Below are 18,991 nucleotides of genomic sequence, written 5' to 3'. Positions count from 1 at the left end.
TTTTGCTGGTTACCTTTAGGCATCCCTGTCTGATTTTAATTTTTAACTATGTGTCCCATTTTGAGATGAATTATTGTATATATAAAAATTGTTTTACCTACAAATGATGCCTAAGTTGCTGATTCTAGATAAGCTGCTGAATACATATTTAATTTTTCCTTTAGCTGAATGACTTAACTTGAAAAATACATTAAAATCCACTTGGATTTTTTTCTGACAATTCAACAGTGTATGTTTTGCTGAATTTGAGGATCAGTTCATTAGTTCTGCAAGAATACAAATGACAATTGATGGTACTCATTGCCAGATGTTTAAATGTCCAACTGAAGCTTTACTCATTATTTTATGATCCATACTGTGTAAAACATGGATAGAGAATGTCATTCAGTGGATTAATTGGTCCCAGACCCAGACACTATACATCTCTAACAGGTGGTTGTGATAGTCATAATCAGACACATCATAAGATGATGTACCAAAACAAGAGGAAAGGATAGTAAGCTTGAAAATATAAAGGGGTCTGTGTGATGAAAATACTGTACCAACAGTTACAATATTCGAATGTAACGAGGTGTAGAACGAAAGGTATAAATAAACAGATACAGTTAATTACTTTAGAATTGCTTGTTGTATGCAAAGGATGGAAGATAAAAGTAAGAAAAGTGTGTATAACAGTGTCCAGAAAAATTTAAAGATTTAAATTTGAAGTGGTTGAATGTGGGTGCTCAAGCTTATCACATTAAGATGGTTTGGCCATGTATGAGTAGAAAGAATGGTAAAAAGTGAGATTACCAAAAGAGTATATACTTTTGTGAATATGGTAAATGTGATGGATGGAAGAAAAGAATCCCCAGTAAAGAAGACAGTGCTGGATAATGTGAAAGAAGAAACTTCTCACTTTATTCAATAATCTTCCATTTCAACATTTTTTTTTTTGTGTGTGTATTTACCTAGTTGTGGTTTATGGGAGGGGAGTAATCTCATAGTATCCCGTCTCTATATCTATCCAGTTTGGTTTTAAAAGCAAGGACATTTATGGCATTGACAATGTCTTCACCGAGTTCACTCCATTTGTTCACACTTCTATGAGGAAAACTATACATCTTGATGTTTCTTCTACAGTTAACTTTCTTCAGCTTCTTACTGTCCCCTTGTGCTCTGTATGTCTAAATTTATAAAACATTTTTTGTCCACATTTTCCATACCATTTATTCTATAGATGTTTATCAAACTCTCTCTCTCTCTCTCTCTCTCTCTCTCTCTCTCTCTCTCTCTCTCTCTCTCTCTCTCTCTCTCTCTCTCTCTCTCTCTCTCTCTCTCTCCTATTTTCAAGGGTAGAATTTCCAACATTCTTAATCTCTCTTCATAGGTTAACTTGCTCAACTGCAGAACCAACTTAGTGACTGCTCTTTGTACTCTTTCTAATTTTACAATATTCCTCTTTATATGAGGAGACCACACCACTGCCGCATATTCCAGTCTTGGTCTTATCATGGAAATCAACTAATTTTTTTTATCATTCCTTCATCCAAATATGAGAATGCCATTTTCACTCTTTAACAAATTCATTGTCTTTCCAGTAATTTTATTAATGTGTCTGTCCAGAGTCAAATTTCCAGTAACTGTTACTCCCAAATCCACTTCCTCTTTTGACTTCTTTAACTTCACACCATCTATCTCATAATGATATTGTATTTTTTTCTTACTCTTACTCCATACTTACTACATACTTACTCCATACTTACTACATTTACTTAAATTGAATTCCATTTGCCAAGATTTACTCCATCTATTTATCTTATTTAAATAATCTTGCAATATCATAGTCATTTACATTATCTACCCTTCTCATCAGCTTACCATCATCTGCAAATAAGTCATATAACTATCTATTTCTTCATTTATGTCGTTCACATGTGTTACAAACATTATTGGTCCCAGCACTGACCCCTGTGGGGCACCACTAGTTACTTTCAGCCAAGATGAATTTTTATCTTGTATTACAGTTCTCATCTCTCTATCATCCTGATAATCCCCTACCCACTCCAGCAGTCTTCCTCCAATTTTTCCATAATTTTTTATCTTCCATAGCAATCTCTGGTGTGGTACTTTGTCAAATGCTTTCTTCAAGTCTAAGTAGACACCATCCACCCATCTATCTCTCTCTTACACAATATCGAATACAGTAAAATCCCTCTTATCTGGCATCAACGGGACTGCCGACATGCCGGATACTTGAATAGAAGTGAAATCATGTCCACAATCACCACCCTACACTCACGCATCTTACCATAACAAAGATCAGCTGATCTTAATCAGCAGCTGATCTGATCAGCTGCTTAAGTGTAAGCACAACACGCTTCCTCTTTTCTACAACATTAGACATGATGAAGGCGTCAGGCGATAAACAGTGCACACGCAGGACTGAGTCACTGAGTAAACACAGTGCAGTGGGCCATGGGTGGCGCGAAGCAGTGTGCTCTGGTGGCGGAAATTTTAATTGATTTTATGAGTACACATTGATTTTTTATTGATTTTAAGGCTCAGGGGAAAAATGTGCCGGATACTTGAAGCTGCCGGATACTCGAATGCTGGATGAGAGGGATTTTACTGTACCCTTGAATAAAAGGACAATAAGTTCATGGAGCATGATCTTTCCCTCCTAAATCCAAATTGACAATTTACCAAAACTTTATCTCCTTCCAAATGTTTCATTTGGATTCTATCAGCTAGTTGTTCTCTACATTCCTTCAATATCTAGTTTGATACTCCATCTAGACTAGTTGCTTTATTTACATCAAGTTCTTCCATCATCTTAAGTATTTCCTCATAACTGAGTGGGACTGTACTTAGTATATTCCTCACCAACTTAACCCTTCCAGCATCAAACTCCCCTTCCATAGTAAGTACTGATCTGAAACTATTGTTCATAACCACCTGTACATCCTCATAGATTTTTCCTTCAACTTTCAATTTTGATACTCCTTCCTTCTTCATCTTCCCATTAATATGTCTAAAGAATAGTTTGGGTTCATTTATACACTTATCTATCATATCTTTCATAGTTTTTTCTCTCCATTCTTATTATCTCAATTCTAACATCAGTATATTCCTCCCATCTACTCTCAGTTTTCCTCTTCTTCCATCTCTTCCAAGCATTTGACTTACAATTTCAAGCCTCTTTGCATTTTGTATTGAACCATTCTTTACCCTTTCTACGTCTCTTGATACAAATTTCTCCACAGCAAAATTGTATATCCTTATAAATTCATCCCATTTTTTCTGAGCATCTTCTGCATCTTCAATGTCTTTCTAGTGCACAGCAACAAAGTACTTTCTTAATTTTCCAAAGTCAGCTTTACTATATTTAAATCTTTTCACCTTATAATTTTCATCAATGATTACATTTTCATTTTTCAAATTAAATTCCATCAACACATGATCACTTTTACCTAGAGGACTATCATAGTGTAGTTTCAATAATTTCCATGTCCTTGGTAAACACTAAATCAAGTCTTAATGGTTTATCTCTTCCACTAAATCTGGTATCACAATCAACCCACTGAGTCATCAAGTTTTCCACTGCTCAGTTAATAGTCTATTACTCCATGAATTCTCACTTCCAGTAGTTGTCAATGTCTCCTAATTTATCTCCTTACAATTAAAATAACTTACAATAACTATATCACTACTTTCCATTGCTATCTTTTCAAGACCTTTTAACACATCTACCAACATCTTTATATGCTCTTCTTTTCATCAAGCATTGGTCAGAGGTGGCACATACACTCCTGCGTAATTCATTGTCCTTCCATTTCCACTTCTAATCATCACTTTTAGAATTTCAGACTTGTCTTCACTTTTTATTACCATGTCCACTTTAACACATTTTTAGTCAGAATGATCACACCCCCTCCTTCTTTGTCACTTCTATTTTTCATCCATAAATCATATTTATCATCACCAATGTCAGGAGTTCCCCATTCATTTTTCCATTTTGTCTCATATAATACAACATCTGGTACAGTTCTGTTTAACAATTCATTTAATTCCATTTTAGTTGACATTAATCCATTTACATTAGTATAACAAACTTACTGTTTGATGTACCATTTCTTTATTCTCATATCTCTTACTCTCCAGAAAACTACTTCTCCTTCTCTGTTTGTTGTTCGTTTTTATGTTTAGCCTCATTTACTAGTTCCTTTTGCTTCAACCTTTCAATCTCATCATATTCCTGTTTATCCATACATTCCTATATTCTTTATCTCCAGACAACCTCCAAGACCCATTAATTACTTCTGTTTGTACCTGTGTTGCAAACCTTATTCTTATGGGTCTCATTTTTTCTTCTTCATATTTCCCAATTCTATGGAACTCTTCCACTTGTTTTACTACCTGGCTGTCTTCATCCGTTACTTTCTTCAGTAACTTATTTAACAGGTTTTTCCTTTTCTTTGAATCCTGCTTATTATTTTCTTTTCCTTTAAACCAATTACATTTACTTGTTTATATTTTTCTACAGTGTCTCTCACTAACTTTTTCTCTTCTTTAGTAACATTTACCACTTTCTGTTTGAGGTTTTGTTTCTCATTTTCTTGTTGTTCTATTATTTTCTTTAGTGATTCTTCTTCAAATTTGTTCATTTAATCACTTATTTTGCCCCATTTCCACGTCATTTACACTTGCCTTCATTTCCTCATTTCCCTTCTGAACAGTTTCTACTTTTTCCTTTATTTGTCTCTTTAAACAGTCATTTTTCACCTTTAACTTCTCATTTTCATCTTCCATTTCCATCAACTTTGCTGTAATAGTCACCACCTCCTCACCTGTCTCCTTCTGGTGTGGCTCCATTGTCTTTATTCTCTCCAATAACTTGTCCATCATTTATTCCATATACAAAATTTTCTACACTGCAGTCTATAATTTAGTTCTCCTTCTTCACCATTAAAACCTTCAAAGGACCCCTGTTCTTTTGGGGTGCCACCCTGTGTGTGTATGTGTGTTCCCTCAATTATTCCACATCTCTGTATTCAAATTGTCTCCTCTTCCTTTCTCTTACTTCTTCAGGTAATAGCAATTCTTTTCTTTAGATTTTTTTGCTCTTGAATTAGATTTTCTTGTTATTCACTGCATTCTCTATTTTTTTTTCTTTTCTTCTGGGGGACTATTCAACTAAAACTTGTTCCAGTTTTGGTCAAGGCTTTATAGTGATTATTTTTTCCATCATATCTTATCCAAGAAATGAAAAGTCATCCTTATGTTCCTCAACATCCTTTACAAATCTCCAGATATCTTGTATACATGTGTAGATGTCAACCTGGTGTGTACGTAGGCATTTTCTTTTCTAGAGTGTGAGTGTGTGGATCAGTAAATGGAGGAGGTTTTTGTAATGTATTTTATTGGTATGAAAAGTACATAATAGTAAGAGGTAATTCAAGGCATTAAGGGAATGGTTGGTGTAAACATGTTAACACAGAAACAGTTATATAAGGTGTATTTGTAAGCTTTATCCAGCCATGGTGAGGTACCAAGCTCATGCTCAGTCTACACTTAATTCTGTAGGTGGCATTTCAACTATAAAACTTAAATGGTAGTTGACTTTCCATATTACTGAATAAAGCTTTGTATAACAGGAATATATCTCAAAGATCATGGTGATCTTGAAATAATTTGCCATTGAGTTACTGGTTACTCCAGAGTTAAAGAAAAGTTGCATTGTACCTACAGTGGCCTACATTATGCTTATTCTTTGACTGTTTTGCTGCATGGATAATCAACCAAAACATATAGTCCCGTATATACATATGCTATTTATATTTGATTCTTCCCTTTTCCCATGCAGTTAACATGCCAAGGATGTGCATATTAGAGACAAAAATATTCATACATGTAATTACTTTCATGATTTTGCAAATAACTTTTAGATGAAAGGCAGCAGTACATTTTATTTCAAATGTGGAATTAACATCAGTGCTCACATTCTTTTCCAAGCATTTTGATATAAAAAAACCTGCATAATTAAGTGTAAATGGAATAACTCATAGGCCGTCCTTCATGTTAAGGGAAATTATGAATATACAGGGAGATGAGGAACAGCTCCTTTTTAAATAATGTTTTCTATTTAAATGAAAGATGTACATCTTTCATTTGCACCTGAATTGTGATGTATGTCTAAGATAATTAAAAAATATTCATGTTTCCCCCTGAATTCTGCCATATTTCTATTTCCTATAATATATTACCAGGTACTATTTTTGCACCACTGAAGTTTTCAGAACTTTAAAAAGCTACAGTGCGCTTAATATTCCCAGTTTCACTGAGGATGAGGCTTCACACATGTTTGTGTCAGCTCAGGCTGATACCAAAGCCATGTTTAGTAGTACAAGAATATAATTTAAGTACAAGCAAGTATGTTTAAGCATCATCCTCATTTAACATCCCTTAGGTAATTCATTCACAACTACAGTCCTGAGCTGTGTTTAAATACTATTGCTTGCAAAATCACAAAAAGGTATGTACAAGATTTTATAACAAAATGGCTTTAGGCACAATACCTGTTGAGCACATTTTTCCTCCACTGAGTTACCAGAGACCCAGCATGCTATGTACTTAGAATGAAATAATGTGATACTCTTGATGCAGACAAATATCCTGCTCTACACCTTGAAAGCTATCCCAGAGCCTCCATGCTTTCCCTCTTTACCCATAAAGCTTATAAAAGTCAAGGTAAACCCTCCATCTCTGCCCATTATGGCTTGCAATTATGTTTTACCAATAGCCACATATATGCCATTAAACTGTGGCACAAACAAGTAACAATGTATGGTGTGTCTGCAGTTTGCACTAGAAGACCTCTACAAAACTGTTTATTTGTATAGTGTAGAAGGAGGTTGAGCAAATTTATTAGCAAAGGAATTACATGATCAGAAACAACACTAGGGCATCTGGTCCTCTGTAATCAAATTGTTTATTCCTCATATCTTAAAAAAAAAGTAAACAACATACAAAACATTTTTTAAGACGAGGGTTTTCCTTACTTTTTGAAAATTGCATATAGACTTTATTAGGTAAAGGACTTCTAAAAAAGTTTAATGTTAGCACCAGAGATGTTTGGTCAGTATTTTATTATAGTATGGCTGGGTTATTAACATCTCATTGAAACTGTAAATGGGTAAACTTTGGCAACAATCTGACTAGAAGGCCAAGGCATAACAAAAAATAGTATAATAGTAGTAGTAGTAGTAGTAGTAGTAGTAGTAGTAGTAGTAGTAGTAGTAGTAATAATAATAATAATAATAATAATAATAATAATAATAATAATAATAATAATAATGGTAATAACAACAACAATAATAATGAAATGCACTGGATTGTTGGCCTAGAGTCACTGAGGATGAACAGATTAGACTAAGATCCTAATCAAACATGACTTAGTGATGCAAAGTAACAGACATTCCATTCACAACAGTAATCACAGACACTATTACGTAAGTTGTAGCATAACGAGGGAAAATCACAATGCTAGAATAAATCAATAAAATCTTTGGCTTTGAATGGGCTATAAGCACAGCATTATAAAGATGAAAGGTGAGAGGCAAAAAAGTTTCATCTTAATCCATTTTGTTAACAGATACCTTATGCATTTATGGTCTATTTATTTTCAAATGCCTAAGATGAAATAGATAAAAAAAAAAGATTTTGAGCTTCTATTATAGTGTACCTAAATGCTAAAATATCTCTCACAGCTCTACAGAGAGGGATGCTTGTGTATACTAAATGGTTGCACTCAGAGCCCCACCTTGCCTCCTCATGAGGAGGCTCGGGGCCCTGGAGCCTGGACTCCCTGGCGGCAGCAGCAGCAGCAGTGTGCCGCACAGGTGGAAGGCAAATAGTCTTAGTCTTAACTCCTCATTTGGCATGAGGTATCGAGTTACAGTTAGAAAAGCTGTGTCTTAACACCATGTATTATGTGCTTAGCTTAGACTGAGATTATAAAGTTTGGGAACTGGTGGGAGGAAAAGTGTTGAGGCAAAGATGAAGGACTGGTATTACTTACCATATTATAAGAAATGGCTGTGTTAATTGACACAACCAGAGGAGTCACTTGTGTATGTCACAACCAAAGAATTTATATAGATCAAATTCAATGAAAATTGTACAACTAAATCTGCAACTTTTGACACCATCAGTCTGTTCCTCTTACATTAGACTAATTTCAGGATTTTTTTTCTTTTGCATATTGAGGATAATCAATACTCACATCCCTGACAATCTCTGCATTGGTGACTTGAGGCTATTAAGATATCAGTTTCCTGTGAGGTAATATTGTACTCGAGAACTCTAAATAGCCGAAAGTCGGTGCACGTCTAAGTTTGTTGCTGTACAAGAATATACATAATTGGGGAAAATTCAATAATTTATCATACACTGATACATAATATTGAGATTATCTCATTTTGAAGAATACGGGAAATGAGATCCCTTTTTACGGCCATTGTGTCCAGCAACCAGCCTGGCATCAAGGCTGCACAATCTGCTGGTCCTGGACACAATTACTTCATGAGCAATGAGTTCTGAGAGCCTAATGTGTAGAAAATGTAATAAGTGAAGAGCACACACATCGTTGGTTACCCGTTATGTTGAGATGGCAATCTTCCCCCTAGTGGACTGAGACAGTGGCAGACGAAGTGCTTTCTGTCGGAGGATTCCGTCTCCCAGCACTGCGTCTGCCATGACTCCACTTCACATGCAGCTGAAGGCGAGCACGGGAAGCAAAGACTGGCCGACGAGGGCATTTGTGACACTGACGGCTCACGAAGCCTGGTCTGTTGAGCATTGCCCTGCGTCGCAACCTCATGGAGTTGTGCTTACGTGTCGTGTTGAGAGAAGAGCCATTGCTTGAGTCTTCTGCCACTGTGATGACTTTCTTGGGGCACCGTTGTTTTCTTGAGCGTTTACAGAATCTTTCACTATCTGTGTCCTGTGTGTCAGATCCTGGTGATGGTGAGTCCCTGTGGACAGTGGAGAGTGATGTCATGATGGAGAGCGGGCCTTCCAGTGATGAATCGGCGGGCGAGCCGTCATTGGCGGTGCGCTTCCGATTGAGTCCCGTGACAATCGCGTCCAGAGGACTCTCCACTGAGCTGGGGCGGACGTGGACTTTTTTCCACAATTGTGGTCCATATACAGCAGTGAAGACATGGACACAAGCAGCGCAGACTTCATTGTGATGAGTAAGCCAGTGGTCCCTAGATAACTCATCGTGGGTAAGCTGATACCCACAGTGGGGACAGCTGGAGCCACCAGCACCTCCGTGATCCTCCCGTATGTGATCTGCCAGTGAGCTGCTGCAGCCCACCATGTGGCCACAACCATCCACGGGACATACCAGAGGGGACGAGGCCTGTCGCGGCGAGCGATTTTCACTGCGAATGGATAGATCATGAGCCACATCCTGCACTGGTGGGATGGGAGAACCGGTGGATGTATCTGAGGTAGTAAGGCAGGGGTGGCAGAGGTGCTGGTGAGTCTCCAGGGCAGGCCGGGTGTCGAAGGTTAGCACGCAGGAGGAGCAAATGTAGCGACGTGAATACGGATTGTTGTGGCTGAGGATGGAACAAAAAAGAGATTAGTGTTTGTAAGAAAAAAAAAAAAAAGGATACATTTTGGGCAGCTTTACTGCCTTGTACTTGTTCTGTATACTAAATATATATTTAACAGAAATGGAAATATGTTGATATCATGTACTAAGACAACTTACTGTTCCTCTCGAGTGTGTTCCAACAGACGCTCTTGTGTCTCGGCCAGGAAGTTGCACTTGTTGCAGATTCTCTTGTTGTGCACCTTCCAGACGTGTGTGGAGAGCCGTTCTGCCCTCGCCGCCTTGTAGTCACACATGACACATGCAAAAGGTTTGATGTGAGTATTCATGTGTCGCTTAAGACACCAGTTGTCACTGCCGGCCCAGTGGCAGTAAGGACACGTGTACGCTCGGTCTCCACGTCTCCTTCCACGACCAGGTTCTGGGCTGTCCATGCCAGATATCATGCTCAGCCCCACACCCAAGTTTACGATGGCCCCGGGAGAGGCTGGACTGCAGTCTTCGGGAGTTGAGGGAGCACTTATTGGGCCCATGTCTGCCATAGGTGCTTCCGGGGTCATGGGTTGTGGAGACGGCGCTGGAGAAGGAGCAGTGGGAGGAGATGGAACCGGTGTGATGACCCGTGGCGGTGGCAGCGGTGGTGGTGCAGAGGCTTCTTGGGACAACGTCACTAATGGAGAAGGAGGTGAGCGAACAGCACTTCGCCCACTGCCTGGCTGCTTACGAATCTTGGAAATATCGTACTCAGACTCAGGGTGCATACGAACAAAGTGTTTTTTTACGTGGTCTGCTCTGTTGAACTGTTTGAAACAAAGGTAGCAGTGGAAGGGCTTGTCGTCCTTGTGGATGTTCTCGTGACGCGTGTACAGGTCACGTCTGTCAGTGGCGTAGGGACAATGCGGACAATAAAATCGTTTATCTGCCAAAGTGTTGCTGGAATCGATCCTGTTCTCCACCTTGTTTCGCAGTTCTTGCATCAGCCGAGTGACCTCCATAAGTGTTGAATTTTCTTTCCACATATTGGTGTCGGCGAACTGTTCGTTGTGCTGCCGCGTGAGATGCATTTTCACGCAACGAGACCATGCGGATGTGTACGGACACCTGGGGCAGGAGAAGACGCGCAGGTTGGCGTGGGCGCCCAGCCAGTGCTCTGCTACACGGGACAGAAATCCCACGCACTCACAGTCCACACACATAAAAAGTTTTTGAGCTGGATTGTAAGCAGCCACGCGTGAGTCTGTCCATGTTAGCTGAATGTCATTTTCGACCCATATGTCTTCCACGACTTTGGGTTTAATATCATCCAGGGAGGCTCGTCTGTAGGATGAATACAAAGACTTTAAACCTTGAGTTCTTAGATCAAGAGCAGATTCTCCATCCTCTTCTTTAACTTTTTTATCAGATTTATTTTCAGGCTGCCATCCCATCTTGAGCCCACTACCGGGCAGTAGGCACTCAGCTATCTTGCTGGCCTTTTCGCTATCCAAGTTCTTTGTGGTGAGGGAGAGTGCGTGTGGGGCTGTGAGGGCTAGAGGCAGGTGAGACGTAGGGCCTAGAGCGGCCAGAGACGCCACCACGGCAGCCGGATCGTAGGGGTATATTTTGGAAGCCATTTGCTGCACGATCCTCGTGTAGGTTGACAGGTCAAAAGTAAGACCTGGTGAAACGTCAGCTAAAGTTGAGCCTTTGCCGGAGTTGGCCGTCACGGCGCCACTGAGAGACAGAAGACCGGTGCCCACCCCGGCTGTCGCCGCCGCCTCGTTGATTACGTCGCTGGTCCTCATCTTCACCACGTCACTGTATCTGAAAAGAGGGATGTTGTTTTAAATCAGGGAATAATTTTGAAACTGATTATGAACGAGTAATGTAATCAATGAACAAGATTAAATTCTAAAATATATACAACATATGCTCTATGACATCCGGAAATAAGACACCGTTCCTCGGTTTACAACACAAATACCAGCCTCCACACACCACCCTTAGCACACCTGCAGTCAAGCCGTCCCTGCCCCACACGTGCGCACATGTATGAAGTCGCTCTCGTAAAGCACACTCATTCCCACAAACGTGCAGGACCGTGGGGTTCATTCAATATTTCAGCAAGCTGTGTCAGGGGCGCCTAACCTTCACACATGTTCAGCGTTGTGAAAATGACGCCTTGTTTGTCACCAATACAACTTATTCCCTCCACTCAGTACGCAAGGATTCGGGCTGCTCTCTATGTCAGCAGACAGCGTCCCTCGCTCCTAGCCACTCACTGCCCAGCCACGAAATCAAAAGGCGGGACACAACCTTTCTCTTTGCTTCATTTCCTTCCTCATTCTTATGACCAGCTACCCACCGCGTAAGTCCCGTCATCTCTCTCTCTCTCTCTCTCTCTCTCTCTCTCTCTCTCTCTCTCTCTCTCTCTCTCTGTACTATGCAAATAACGAAAAAGCGTAATGGTGTAAATGCATGTACTATACAAAACCGTGGAAAATGTGTGTATGTATGAGTGTGTGTGTGTGTGTGTGTGTGTGTGTGTGTGTGTGTGTGTGTGTGTGTGTGTGTGTGTGTGTGTGTAATGAGTCATATTCCTTTTACTGCCACTACGAAGTTGCTAAGTGCGGTGTGGCGACGCCTGAGACTTTTCCGTAGCTAAGGATGAGGGTAAGCTGATCGCCTCGTGAAGACAAACAGCGGGGCACGGACACCGGGGGAAGGCCTTGAGCAGGTGCCCGTATTCAGAAACGCTCTGCCCTCTCAACCACAACTATTTTCAAAGGCCACAGAGATGATTATCCGGGTTCTCAAGAGTGTTTCTCCTGTTAATAATATGTAAAGCTTTTTAATCTGTCATTAGAACCATAAAAACACCCTTATAAACATGTGTAACTTCTACTACAGCCTTTTGAATGTTGTGGAGGTATGGCTAAGTGCTTTAGAATATGGTTCCAGGTGCCATCACTGCGTGGAATAAAGGGAACTGTAGGGAGGATGGGAATAATATATATATATATATATATATATATATATATATATATATATATATATATATATATATATATATATATATATATATATATATATATATATATATATTTTTTTTTTCTGGTTTACGAACTCTAACTACGGAGGACAGGGTAACATGGTACATGTGTTTGTGGTGAACGCTTACTGCGCAACGTTGAGTGACACATGTTACTTAAGTAATTATTGAAAACTGTTCGGTAGTAGGTGTGTGTGTGTGTTTATGTATGTGTGTGTGTGTGTGTGTGTGTGTGTGTGTGTGTGTGTGTGTGTGTGTGTGTGAAGGAAGATCATGAAATACGATGTTTTACGTAGTCAGTATTATTATTGTTGTTGTTGTTGTTGTTGTTGTTGTTGTTGTTGTTGTTGTTGTTGTTGTTGCTGTTGTTGCTGCTATTGTTGTAATTGATGTTATTGCTGTTGCTGCCATTACTACTACTACTACTACTACTACTACTACTACTACTACTACTACTACTACTACTACTACTACTACTACTTCTACTACTACTACTACTGGTATGGCCGTGCAGAGTATAACAGACATGAGAGAGAGAGAGAGAGAGAGAGAGAGAGAGAGAGAGAGAGAGAGAGAGAGAGAGAGAGAGAGAGAGAGAGAGAGAGAGAGAGAGAGAGAAACAGGAAGAGGAGGGGAAAGACCCGATAAGCAGTTGTGGAAGAGGAGTGAGCAACGTGGATGAGGAGGAGAAAGGAGGAGGAAGGAGAAGAGAGGAGAGGGGGCCTTATATCAGGTGTGGGAGGGTGGAGTGATGACGAAAACGACACTCCAACAATGTGTCACCAATCAAGTGGGTTGTTATCAACGTATTTCCGCCCTTCGTCCGTCCCTCCCACCGCCTCTCCCTTCCACCCCTCGACACTTGCCTCCCACCAGCGATAGCGCGGCCCTCCCACCCACTGAACCCACTGATACGGCACTACCCATTGTCTCCCCCTAGGCTATCTCAACGCGTTCCTGCAGCCTCGTCGTGTTATGTAAGCTACTTCAGACTCATTGTTAATTAAACCCATGTTCTAGTTGTGGGAGTCTCGCTTCACCTAGTTCTGATTAAAGAAGGTTACGTCTAGTCTTCATGCACCGCTCACTCCCGCTGTCCTTAGTTGTCAGGTTTTAGGTCCATATTCTTAAGTGCTTCACTCTCCCATCACGACTATTTTCAAAGGCCATAAAGATGGTTTGTCGTCTTTTTATGAGTACTTTTTCTAATTTATGATACATAATCCACTAGAATCATGAAAATACACTTGAAAACTTACATAACTCCCCATGATGACAGTTTGAATGTAAGCGATAAGCCGACAACGAAATGTTTAAGAATATGAACATTAGCGGGGAGACTGTCAGCGGATCAGAGGACTCATGGTTGAGGAAAAATACTAAGTACTGTGAACCTGAGTGCAGATTACCTGGCTGCGACTAAATTATATTCATGGATAAATGCTACATAAACTCCTCTGCACTACATTTTTCCTAATATGTACTCATTATTATTTAAAATTCTGCCAAAACTCCCATAATTCCTTTACGACAATCATAATTTTCCTCTACTTAGTGCCTTTTTTTTTTTTTTTTTCCTTTTCTCTGTTCAAGGAATTTATGTTTCGCCATTACTTTCATCTTAATATTCCTGTCACAAGTGGAAGGCGATGATTGCGAGGGATACCGACTTGCGTTCATATCTTTGTGTCCACTGAGTCGCCTATAACGAAGGCCAAAAGGAATCCTGTTGTACCCATTCAGTGCAGTACACTTTATTATGCTTCCACTCGTTAACCTACAGCTACTCTTTACTATTATATTTACTACGTTCTGAGCTTTTACGTCATCATCTCCGCATTGCTTTCCCTTCTAAGATTTCTCACTCCTCCTCCTCCTCCTCCTCCTCCTCCTCCTCCTTCATCTCTTACACCACCACCGCCTCCTCTTCCTCCTCTTTTAACCAGCCAACCCTAATCCATCCTTCCCCGCTTTCATTATCTTTCCCTTCCTCTCCGGGACCCCACAATCACGTCCTGGAAGGAGGGAAGGGGAAAGGCTCAGGAGGAATTTATATTTGTTGGGGTGGCGTCAGGGAAGGTTAGGGCGTGCTGGTGTTTCCTAGAGTCCCTGCGGCAGGTGGGTGTCGCATCTCTAGCCTAGCCTCGCCGCTCCGCTCCACCCCTCCTCGCTCCCTACGCCACGGCTCCCATCCATCTTCATTCATCACGTTGTGTTTGAGGGGGCGGGAGGGGACGGTGGGGCGGGAGCGTCGGAGCCTCCCGCGCCCGTCGTCATTCATAGCCATAGTTGTCGTCAAACAACTGCGTGGAGGAAAAGTTTGCCGGGCTAATATAGTCCTCAGTTCCATGTACACTACCCTACTTGGCTTGGATGACGTCGTGAGTGGGCGTTATTGTTCGTTAGTGTTATGCGGAGCGATGAGTGACGTGGGCAGGTGTGAATGGGTGGATGGTGTGGGTGGAAGCGTAGGTGTCGAGACGCGCGTTTTGTAATGTAGATGTAGCGTAGTTGCGCAGGCGGGTGTCCGTGGGTGGTGAGGGTGTGTGGGTGTGGGTGGTGTTGAGCAAGCGTGAGGGTGTGCGTGAGAACAGGTGGCAGTGGAAGCAAATGAGGCAGGCAGGACTGGGTAGGGCACCTCACATCCGCTGGAAACCCCCAGTGATAGGCCACGCTGGTAGGGAATGAGGGAAGGTGGTAGGGAGGGACAGAGGAAAGGAGAGACTGGGAGAGGGGATGAGGGAGATAAGGAGGGGTGGAGAGAGGTAGAGAGGTAAGCGAGGAGCGAGCGGATGGAGGGGGTGAAGGTGTTGGGGGGGAATGCAGGAGGAGGAGGAGAGGGTGGACAGTTCAGGTGTTTATGAGCGAGTGGCTGAGAGGTCTGATAGACTGCTGGGGAGGCGGGGAAATCTAGGTATGGGGTGTGGGAAGACTCGAGGAAAAAAAGAGGAGGAGCAGCTTAGATAAAAGTGTGGGCAACGGAAAATTGATGTTTACCGTCTCTTTCCCGCCCTTTGGTCTCTTTGTGGGCTGTACTGAAATGTTTTTGCCTGCGTTTGTGTCACGGAGGACTAGTTACAGCCGCGGGTCGTGCCTCAGCCCCACGAGGCGGCGGTGGCCATGTCGCATTTGTTACCGCGCCAATTGTAATCTTTCACACCCCGATACGAATGTTAATAACCTGTATCTGAATGTTAGTCCTTTATGATCATTAGGGGGCAGTGAGAGTAGTTGAGTTCAAAGAGAGAGAGAGAGTAGACGAGCAACACATGCATGGCGTTTCCTGAACCCCCAAATCTCAAAGAGCACACTGCCTAAGTCCTTTAAAGTTCCACAATGGTAAGCGCGTGCTGCTCCTTCGTCACCGTCCTCCCCGACACTCGCGCAGCCTCAGCCCAGGGCCACCGTTCCTACCCTCCTGGAAGAAGTGTTTCCCGTCACCCCTCGCGGCCAGCTTTCTCGTCCTTGTCAGACCTTGCATTTCCCTCTGCCACCCCTCTCTCCTCTCCCACTCCTCTCCTCCCCCGCAGCTCTCACCTTCCTACGTCGCCACCTTCTCCCTCCTCCCTCCCCGTAGCCTCGTTTCCACGCACTCAAGGCTCTGTGCTGGCGTGCAGGATTACTTAGTGTTCTTTAATAGTCGCTTATGCTCTCCTAGTTTTGATGGCTGAACGAAATGGTCTGTGAAGCTCATGATGTGATATTCTCTCTCTCTTTCTCTCTCTCTCTCTGCAGATAAATGCCCTGATCAGATGTCGTCTCTTCCCTATCTTCCTAGTATTAAGACTGACAACCGACGTAGAGCGAGGGAACATTACCACACACACACACACACACACACACACACACACACACACACACACACACACACACACAAAGACTCAACCACTTCACCTGCTCCTCTCACGCATCATCTTTGCTGGCGCCGCAGGAAAGGAGCAAGGAGGAGAGGGTGTCTGCTGGTATACGACCTGGCATTCCCCTCAACTTATCCCCCTTTACCCCTCCTCCTCCTCTTTCTCCACCTCCTGCGCCTCTTGCTCCTCTTCCCCTTGCTTGAGACTCCTCCCACAAGACCCTTGATCTGCGTAGGAACAGTATAGTGGTGGGAGGGTGTACTCGTAGGAGGGAGTGGGAGGGAGTTAGGGGATAGGGAAGGTGGATAAGAGTCTATAGTGGCGTACTGTCAACTAACCGACTCTCCAGTTGTCTCTTTCCGATCTTTTCCTGAAAGCTTATCTTATTGTTTTTCTTAATTACTTTTCGTGAAAAATTTCCTAGTTTTGTGTGTGTGTGTGTGTGTGTGTGTGTGTGTGTGTGTGTGTGTGTGTGTGTGTGTGTGTGTGTTAATCTACTGGGTTGTGCTGGGTTTTGTTATGCGTCTCCTTTTCTTTCTCGTATGATGGCCAAGTGAAATATTGTTTCAAACTTGTTTCCTCTACCATGGCTTATCGTATCAGAAGTCACCACTGGCACTACTACTACTACTACTACTACTACTACTACTACTACTACTACTACTACTACTACTACTACAACTACTACTACTACCATAACTAACTACTTTTACTTACATCGACAAACATCCACAGTAACCACAGCTATTACCACTATTTTTTTGCACTACTACCAACAATAACAACAATTATATCTATTACCATTTCCTAACGTTAAAACGAGGATGTTAATTGTCTTTGAAGCTTCTGTGCCATCGTGTGTGTGTGTGTGTGTGTGTGTGTGTGTGTGTGTGTGGCAATGCTTCACTGTCTTGTACCATCACACTGATGTCTTCGTTACTAAAAGTTGGTAAGATCTTGGTGATCTGTCCCTATCCTGGCACGCTTCTCCACTTCTCTCCACTAGTGAATGAATGGGTCTTCGGATGGCAAACGCGTCTGTGACTTAACTCAGAACGTCTGCAGCTCTTTTGATGTTGATTTCCAGTGTGTGTGATTGACTTACACTTCTTATACATGAATGATACAAAGAAAATGCATGCTGTGTGAGGAGAAGAAATTGCAATAGTGACCCAAGTCAAGATACTGCTACTGTATTGGCGTAGTAGAGGAGAGAACACAAGTGGATGCACAAACAACATCAGATATGTTGGCCCATATAAGATTGCGATAAGTTACATTGAATGTGGGTAAAGAGAGAGAGAGAGAGAGAGAGAGAGAGAGAGAGAGAGAGAGAGAGAGAGAGAGAGAGAGAGAGAGAGAGAGAGAGAGAGAGAGAGAGAGAGAGAGAATTTAAAGTGTTGGTGATGTGCCTTGAAGGGAGATTTCCGCGGGACAGGTGGGAAGGAGTTCAGGGAGCGACTCGACAGGTGGCTGGGCCCTGCATGCTGTGTTGGGTCAGGCCCGAATGCACTAATAGCTCACCTCTCTCGCTTGACCAAACATAACTCGAAATTACCTGCCTTGATCGTTGCATCAGGTGACGTAAACTGACAGACACGAAGGGACTTGGATGTACGTGAAGGGGGAAGAAACGTTTAACAATAACATGTAGATTTTACTGATTTCACCTCAAGCACTAGTTCAGATCACATCACCAGTTAATCCTGTGTTTGCATCAGTCTAGACGTGTGTGGGGAACAAGAGCGATCTCGTTATGTATGGGGAAGAGGGTGAAAGGGAGGCGGGAAGGGAAAGGGCGGTGAAAACTTGTCTCACTCAACTTACCACTCTGTGCTAAGAAGGGAGGTAGAGGGGACCAGCAGGACCCGCTATTGCTGACGGTGTACAAAGTCTCAAGTGGCGTCCTCGGAGCAGCGAATGAGCGACACACTACCACGTTGCTCCACAACTCTTATAGTTACACACTACTAAAGCCCATCAATCCGTGAGTTCATCTTAGGAACGTTTATCCCTGCGCTGCATAGCTGACACTTCACGCTACGCTCACCATTCGCACGTGTGGCAGCCAGTCAGTCACGTCTCGGAAGTAACACTGTGAGCAACGGTTGAATCTTCACTGAATGGGAGGCGCGGCTGAGCGAGCGAGTAGTGGTTGCAACAGCAGCACCCAGCGGTCGGGAGCGAGGGAGCGGGGCCTCCGTCCACCCTCCGCGGCAAGGTGTTGGGGACTGGTGGAGGTGGTAGGTCGCACCGCCACCACTACCGCCTCAGTGTGCTGGTGCCTGGCTGCCCGCCCGCCCATCCGCCCTCCCACCCGCACCACTTAGTTGCGTGGGTGAAGGGGTGCTCTCTCTCTCTCTCTCTCTCTCTCTCTCTCTCTCTCTCTCTCTCTCTCTCTGACACAGACGAATGACATGTTTACATTTCTGTGTGTGTGTGTGTGTGTGTGTGTGTGTGTGTGTGTGTGTGTGTGTTGCAGCCGTCTGAAGTTGTCTT

General features: G+C 42.5%; 1 protein-coding gene across 1 annotated transcript; it reads right to left on the bottom strand.

Annotated features, from left to right (window-relative positions):
- Nucleotides 1-8,574: 8,574 nt before the first annotated feature.
- Nucleotides 8,575-18,725, bottom strand: LOC135110985 (zinc finger protein 628-like). Its single transcript, XM_064023792.1, has 3 exons — nt 18,320-18,725; nt 9,764-11,407; nt 8,575-9,608 (listed from the first exon to the last, which is right to left on the bottom strand). Exons 2-3 carry the CDS (start codon nt 11,386-11,388, stop codon nt 8,663-8,665), a joined length of 2,571 nt encoding a protein of 856 aa, XP_063879862.1. The 5' UTR covers nt 11,389-11,407; nt 18,320-18,725; the 3' UTR covers nt 8,575-8,662.
- Between the last annotated feature and the right edge of the window lie 266 nt (nt 18,726-18,991).

This window comes from Scylla paramamosain, chromosome 21 (genome assembly GCF_035594125.1).
Source record: "Scylla paramamosain isolate STU-SP2022 chromosome 21, ASM3559412v1, whole genome shotgun sequence".
Classification (NCBI taxonomy): Eukaryota; Metazoa; Arthropoda; class Malacostraca; order Decapoda; family Portunidae; genus Scylla; species Scylla paramamosain.
This window is presented reverse-complemented; position numbering and strand designations above follow the sequence as displayed.

What these genes read in the sequence shown, in the direction of transcription:
- LOC135110985 (XM_064023792.1), bottom strand. Translation starts at nt 11,388, where the DNA reads ATGAGGACCAGCGACGTAATCAACGAGGCGGCGGCGACAGCCGGGGTG. An exon ending in GAACACACTCGAGAGGAACA is followed by an intron (nt 9,609 to 9,763) that starts GTAAGTTGTCTT and finishes TTCCATCCTCAG; the next exon opens with CCACAACAATCCGTATTCAC.